Source organism: Oncorhynchus nerka, linkage group LG13, assembly GCF_034236695.1.
Source record: "Oncorhynchus nerka isolate Pitt River linkage group LG13, Oner_Uvic_2.0, whole genome shotgun sequence".
Taxonomy (NCBI): domain Eukaryota; kingdom Metazoa; phylum Chordata; class Actinopteri; order Salmoniformes; family Salmonidae; genus Oncorhynchus; species Oncorhynchus nerka.
Genome location: NC_088408.1, coordinates 66,243,654 through 66,251,576, shown reverse-complemented (window position 1 = coordinate 66,251,576; position 7,923 = coordinate 66,243,654). Strand labels below are relative to the sequence as shown.

Genomic DNA, 7,923 nt, shown 5'->3' with positions numbered 1-7,923 from the left:
GCTATCGGAGTTATCGAAAGCTCCTATGTTCCCAGTGGGAAATTTCCCCAGAACGATCCTGCAAATCGGATTTACAAGTTGGACATTGACAAAATGTTCTTACTCGATTTGCCGTTTCACCACTGACCTTTTACCTTTTCAACCAAAAATGACAACAAATGAGTTTGACTATTACAACCTTATTAATATAGATACTGTAGCTAGTTTGACCGCATTGTCAATGTTAAAGAAGCTAGTTACTTTATTATTTGCAATGTTAATGTTAGCTAGCTTATCAGGTGTGTGTGTGTGTTTACAAAATGGAGACCGATCTGTGAAGCCTTATAGTGGTAACAAAAAACACAACACACATAGGATCTTATACAATAATGTATTGGGATGATGGCTTGATACATATGTGAATGAAAGACACTTCGCATATTTGTATCCATTCTTTAACAGGTTCCAATGCCTTGAAACATGAGATGATCTGTTTTAACAGGTTATGACATTTCTTTTGACTAGAGAGGTGGGGCCAGAGGCTAAGATATTTAAGAGGTCTACTCTTGTTAGCTCACTTCTGGAACATCAGAGCACATATTGTTAAACAACATTTGAAATCCCTTTATGAACAAAACCAAATCTCATAGACGGTAAATCACTAATATAATCATATTCTTGCTGACCCAACTATTCTAGCACTTTACACCTTTTAGTGACGGAGGTCAATTTAAAAAAGATGCAAAGCTTTGCATTTCCCCTTACCAGTTTAAACACAGCCCTGTGTCAAACAAATCGCAATCTATGACAAAGGCCAGAATAATCATGATGCTTAACAAAACCTCATTTCTAAATGTCTGCTTTTTACTTATGGATTTGGGGTAGAATTCCCCAACTTATTCACATATTAAACCTGTCTCATGAATACTACAAAGAATCAACTCAGTCAGTTGAATATAATTTCACACACTCTCTACAACATTTAACCAGTGGGTAATGGGTAAAGGTTTACACCTCCACATTGTCTGTCACCAAAACTGCCAATTGCAACATGCATGGAATTCACCAGTGTAAAAAGGGAGAAGTGCAGAGTCAATGTCAATGTGCCAGAACAATAATACAAAACAAAGAATAATCCCTTTCCAAGTGACCAATATAAAATTCCATGCAAAATTCAAACAATGAAATGAGGTTTACGTGAAGAGGTAAGTATCCATAAGGATCAGTGTAAATCCATTCATTTTCATACATTTATTATACTGAACAGAAATATAAACGCAACATGCAACAATTTCAAGTATTTTACTGAGTTACAGTTCATATGAGGAAATCAGTCAATTTAAATAAATTCATTAGGCCCTAATCTATGGATTTCACATGACTGGGAATACAGATATGCATTTGTTGGTCACAGATACCTTAAAAGAAATGGGCCTCAGGATCTCGTCACGGTATATATGTGCATCAAAATTGCCATCAATAAATGTCATTGTGTTCATTGTCTGTAGCTTATGCCTGGTCATACCATAACCCCACCACCACCATGGGGCACTCTGTTCACAACGTTGACATCAGCAAACCGCTCGTCCACATGACGCCATACACGTGGTCTGCGGTTGTAAGGCCGGTTGGACGTACTGACAAATTCTCTAAAACGATGTTGGATGCGGCTTATGGTGGGCATTCCTGCAGTCAGCATGTCAATTGAAAGCTCCCTCAAAACTTGAGACATCTATGGCATTGTGTTGTGTGACAAAACCGCACATTTTAGAGTGAACTTTAATTGTCCCCAGCACAAGGTGCACCTGTGTAATGATCATGCTGTTTAATCAGTTTCTTGATATGCCACACCTGTCAGGTGGATGGATTATCTTGGTAAAGGAGAGATGCTCACTAATAGGGATGTACAAATGATTTGTGCACAACGTTTGAGAGAAATAAGCTTTTTGTGCGTATGGAACATTTCTGTGATCTTTTATTTCAGCTCATGAAACATGGGACCAACACTTTACATGTTGTGTTTATATTTTTGTTCAGTGTAGTACATTTTTCTCTGTAAGACAATGATATCTCAGACAAGAAAAGTTACTTCCAAGTACTCCCATATACAGTATCACTGAGACAGAACATTAGGTGTTAAAACAAAGGAAAGTTTGTCATAGTTTAATATGGGATTTCCAAATTCCCCTATTTCATCCTTAGAGGTATATAATGTCAAGCACATATACTTTATCTGCTCAGCAAGTATGGAAGAGTCAATTCTGTCAGGGTGTCAGCAATTTTATAATTATTCCTCTCCCCGTTTGCTTCACAAAACCATTCGATTAAATGACCTACTTCTGAACATTGTCACCAACGGATTACAAAATAGTCTGCCATTGTTCTCAAAAACCAACCATCTGTTTTCCATGTGCATTCCCATAGATAAAACTTCCATAATCCCATATAACATATGGCAGAAGAACCATCCTGTCTTCTGTTTACTTCTGATATTATATTAATTCATTATTGTATTGACCAGTGATGAGAGTGACTGGTTCAGTAAAGCTTTAAGAAGCAAGACTACCCTGAGAGAAGGTCGAAATCATGGGCAAGCTTGCCAGACCAGAACTGGCTCATATGGGATTGGTTAATAGATCTGTACACTCCATTTCAATATAGTCAGCACATTTTGTTCAAGAACATATGATATCATTTTCAGTAAATGTGTAATATTTATATATCTATACATACAATCCAAATCCTCTGAACTAGTAAGACATGTGCAAGTGTTTACTACCAAATTGAACAATACAGTAAAGGCAAAGACTTGTGGACACTAAAAGTTAGGATCATTTCGATATTGGAACTTTTCATGAATCCTCACAATTATTAATATCTAAGTGCTGTAAGTAGTTCATACACAAGGTATTGAATATCTATTAAAATCGTTCAGAGTACCAAACAGAAGCAAAATATAGAAGATATTAGCAAACTGCAAGCATGACAAAACTCATATTACAGACACAATACAGTAGTGGCCAGCGGCAAGCATAATATGAAATAATTGATTTAATTTTGTGTCATAGAATGTACTTTCAAACCGAATTCAACGTAGTAGAATTTTGATGAGGTCATATTGTATCATGTTCTTTCCATCAGGACTTGTATCCATGCTTACAGATTCTTATTCCAGTCAGATAGAGGTCGAACAAGAGAGAAACTTGTTGGTGCTCTATAGGGTATTGTGTCTTTCTACAGTATGTTATCATCAAGGAATCAAACCAGAGATGTTTGAATGACTCAAGACTGTGTTAGCCCACTGAACTAAACGCTAGGTGTAACACACGGTAAGCCTAAACCAGAGCTAAAGTAAACATTACATTCTCGGGCACTCATTTATCTAACAGTCAATTTCCCTTGCACTCACAAGTGCACAGATACAATACAGTATATTTACAAAAGTATGTGGATTCCCCTTCAAATTAGTGGATTCGGCTATTTTAGCCACACCCATTGATGACAGAGGCATATAAAATTGAGCACACCGCCATGCAATCTCCATAGACACACATTGGCAGTAGAATGGCTTTACTGAAGAACTCAGTGACTTTCAATGTGGACCTGTTATAGGATACCACCTTTCCAACAGGTCAGTTTGTCAAATTTCTGCCCCGCTAGAGCTGCCTCTGTCAACTGTAAGTGCTGTTATTGTGAAGTGGAAACGTCTAGGAGCAACAACGCCGCGAAGTGGTAGGGCACACAAGCTCACAGAACATGCTGAAGCATGTTAAAATTGTCTGTCTTCGGTTGCAACACTCACTTCCGAGTTCCAAACTGCCTCTGGAAGCAATATCAGCATAAGAACTGTTCATCGGGAGCTTCATGTAATGGGTTTCCATGGCCGAGCAACCGCACACAAGCCTGAGATCACCATTCGCAATGCCAAGTGTTGGCTGGAGAGTTCAAAAGCTTGCCACCATTGGACTCTGGAGCAGTGGAAACACATTCTCTGGAGTGATGAACCACACTTCGCCATCTGGCAGTCCGACGGACGAATCTAGGTTTGGCGGATGCCAGGAGAATGCTACATACCCGAATGCATAGTGCCAACTGTAAAGTTTGGTGGAGGAGGAATAATGGTCTGGGGCTGTTTGTCATAGTTCTGGCTAGGCCCGGAAATCTTAACGCTACAGCATACAATGACATTCTAGACAATTGTGTGCTTCCAACTTTGTGGCAACAGTTTGGGGAAGGCCCTTTCCTGTTTCAGCATGACAATGCCCCTGTGCATAGAGCGAGGTCCACACAGAAATGGTTTGTCGAGATTGGTGTGGAAGAACTTGACTGGCCTGCACAGAGCTCTGACCTCCACCTCATTGAACACCTTTGGGATAAATTGGAACGCTGACTGCGAGCCAGGCCTAATCGCCCAACATCAGTGCCCGACCTCATGCTCTTTTGGCTGAATGGGAAGCAAGTCCCCGCAGCAATGCTCCAACATCTAGTGAAAAGCCTTCCCAGAAGAGTGGATGCTGTTATAGCAGCAAAGGGGGACCAACTCCATATAAATGCCCATGATTTTGGAAAGAGATGTTCTATGAGCAGGTGTCCACATACTTTTGGTTATGTAGTGTATTTCAGTAATGAGTTACCTCTCTGGAAGGGCACAATAAACACGACTGCAGGAGGAACAGCATGAGAGCCCGTGGGAGGACAGAAGGACGATGGATCAAGCGAGAAAAGGAGGATGAAGTCTTTTGTTATCCAAGAGCAGGCGTTCTCAATGTGGTATTAAATAATGTCAATATTTGCCTGTGACTCCTCACTAATAGATTCTCAGGTTCCATTGCTGTCTGAGACATAATTCAAACATATCTTAATCAATTTATTCAAACGGTCGGAGGATCATAGAGGTTAAAGGATCATAGAGGTAAGTCTGAAATAAATCATGTAAACTGTGCTCATGTGTAGTGAGTTTCACTTACTGACAAGTGCACAAGGGTTCAAAACTGTAAACCTCCAGGATTATATAACAACAAAAAAAGATTCTACTCGTTAGATTTTACATTTCCTTTTTTTCTTATTTTTCAGATTTCTTTTCACAAATTTTTGCTCCAGTATATCACAGGTGACTAACTATAGAGGATAACAGGGTCAGTTGAATACCATGATACATCTGGTTCAGAAGGCTATTGCAGACAATTCTACAACATGTACAACCACACTTTATGTTTCAAAACATATCACCAAGAAACTAAGTACATAGGAGATGTTGAATATTTAGAGTCTTAAAGGACTATCCCTTAGTCAGTAGTACAATTTCACGTTACTTTGACTTAAACTGTCCCGTTTTACAGACAAAATCGGAAAAATTGCTATTCAAAAATTAGCAAATTTGGTCATTGTCTCTTTTTATATAATTATAGTGCTTTTGATGGCTTAAGACAGAGTCTTTTTTAATCTCACCCAGTGGCAATCTACACAACTTCAGTGTACATTTCATGACACCATAGCTGCAAAAGTCTTCACGTCAGAGTCCATTAGGTAAAACAACAGCTAGTGCTGTTACATATATTTCAAAGTAGTTTCCATTATCAAAAAAACTAAAACACATTTATAAATATTTTTTATTTTCTAAAAGCCCTCTAAGGGAATTTGTCTGTAAGTTTAGCTCTGGTTTCCCCTGGTATCCTACAGGGTATTTATTCAGTATGAGAGGACAGGGAGGACAGGCCTTCAGGAGCCAGGCTCCACTTCATGTGTTCCTGAAGCTTCTCTTTGAGAGTCTCCCATGTCTGGTGTGAGTCAGCAGGACTGAGGAAATGTGGAGGAAGGGAGTGGCCTAAAACTCCCACTCCAGGGTCTCCTCTCGGTTAGCCGCTCTCTCCAGCCTGTGGATGATGTTGTTGAGGTTGGCAATTTTCTCGGTGCGTCTCTGAACGCTCCTGTTGGGCTTGGGGCTCTGGATGGGAGGCATGGGGTTAGGGTCCAGGCTGTGGTTGGTGCTTGTCGTGGGTGGGTTGGGCAGGGATGGGGAGATGGGTGCAGAGGAAGATGAGACAGGGGAGACGGACATCATGAGGCCGGGCGAGGAGGCAGCGGAGGGGGAGTTGAGTGAGACCTCCAGGCTGCTGCGGGAGGGCTCAGACGAGGCCTTGAATCTGACCGGGTCCACGGGAGACTTGCTGGAGTCGTCAACCTCGTGCCTGGAATGGCTGGTTCTCTGGGGACCATCTAGGGAGAGCGCCTCCTGGAAGAGCCCCTGAGCCTGGCTGCTCATACCCTCTTCCTGCCTCATGCTCTGAGGATAGTGTGGAGCCAGGTGGAGCTCTCGGCAGCCACCCATTAGGTCCTCATGCTCCGTTTTCAACTGAGGGAACTGGACACCCATAGAGAAACACTGGATCTTAGGCTGTTTGATGTAGCCGTTCCTCTCCTCCTCCTCTCCCTCGTCCTCCCGCTCACTGGCCTCCTGTTTGACATGAGGCAGTGGTGTGTTGGCACTGAGGGGGCGGATGGGGTGGGGGGTGCGTCCAGCGGGGTGCAGCAGCCTCCTCTCATCTCCGTCTGAGATGGGGCTCTGTATGGCCGAGGGAGAGTAGCTGTGGTGTTCTGTGTCTGTGTCGTTGTCCTGGAGACCCTCCATGAGGACCTCCCGTCGCATCCTGGACCTGCTTAGAAAAACACAACAATCAAACTAACAGTTTGAAGGAGTCGTGTACCTTATTTATTCAATGTAATTATTCTAGTCCCTCTAGGGGTAGGGATCTGATGCCATGTCTGACCTGTAGTTGTGGAACCAGTTGATGACGGTATTGGTTTTGAGGTTGAGCTGGCAGGCCAGCATCTCAATGGTGTGCTGGGAGGGGTATGGCTCCAGGAGGTAGGCCTTCCTCAGAGCCTCCTTCTCCTCAGCCCCCAGCACCACCCTGGGCTTCTTCACCTGACTGTAGGGACACAGGTCTATTGAGGCCAGAGCTGGGCTCACACACTCAGAGCGGGCACTGGGAGAGTCACTGTCTGAGCCGGTACTCAGCAGCCCATACCGCCTCTTCAGGTAGGCTGAGAGGACAACACAGAGAGAAAGAGAGTTTCAATGCTGCATAAATGTTTTGGTACCCTTCCCCAGATCTGTGCCTCAACACAATTCTGCCTCGGTGCTCTACGGACAATTGCTTTGACCTCATGGCTTGGTTTTTGCTCTGACATGCACTGTGAACTATGGGACCTTATATAGATAGGTGTGTGCCTTTCCAAATCATGCCCAATCAATTGAATTTACCACAGGTGGACTCCAATCAAGTTGTAGAAACAACTCAAGGATGATCAATGGAAACAGGATGCACCTGAGCTCAATTTCGAGTCTCATAGCAAAGGGTCTGAATACTTATGTAAATAAGGTATTTCTGTTTTGAATTTTTATACATTTGCAAACATTTCTAAAGACCTGTTTTCTCTTTGTCATGATGTGGTATTTTTGTGTAGATTAATGAAGGGAAAAAATTATGTCATCCATTTTAGAATAAGGCTGTAAGGTAACTAAATGTGGAAAGAGGGAAGGGGTCTGAATACTTTCAGAATGCACTGTACATCTGTTGGTACATCCACACAGTGCTCTACTGTATGATTGGCTAAATGCAAATACACATACTGCTAACATGCAAACCCTGATAACAGAGCATCATTTGCAGATAAAATGCCGTAAATAGACCAACCTTTCTTCTCCATCTTCTTCATGTCCCTCAGCTTGTCCACGTTGTGCGGGTCGTTGAGCCACAGTTGCATGCGGACGAAAGGCTCCCTGCCTTTGAGGCTGAGTTTGTGCCAGGGCTTGGGCCTGGAGAGCAGGTCTGACACTGAGCCCTGGGTGAGGCCCAGTATACTCTCCCCAAACAGCCGCTGGCCTAGAGCACACAAACAAAGGTTTAATCTTAGGGCTAGGCACCTTTTTTCTCCACTTCC

General features: G+C 42.5%; 1 protein-coding gene across 1 annotated transcript in view; it reads right to left on the bottom strand.

Moving 5' to 3' along the window:
• Positions 1–356: 356 nt before the first annotated feature.
• LOC115139922 (homeobox protein cut-like 2) overlaps positions 357–7,923 on the bottom strand; it is a 125,900-nt gene continuing 118,333 nt past the window's right edge. Inside the window, 3 exon segments of the mRNA XM_029677798.2 lie at positions 357–6,632; positions 6,747–7,023; positions 7,677–7,865. Coding sequence (XP_029533658.2) covers positions 5,804–6,632; positions 6,747–7,023; positions 7,677–7,865 — 1,295 coding nt within the window. The 3' untranslated portion in view covers positions 357–5,803.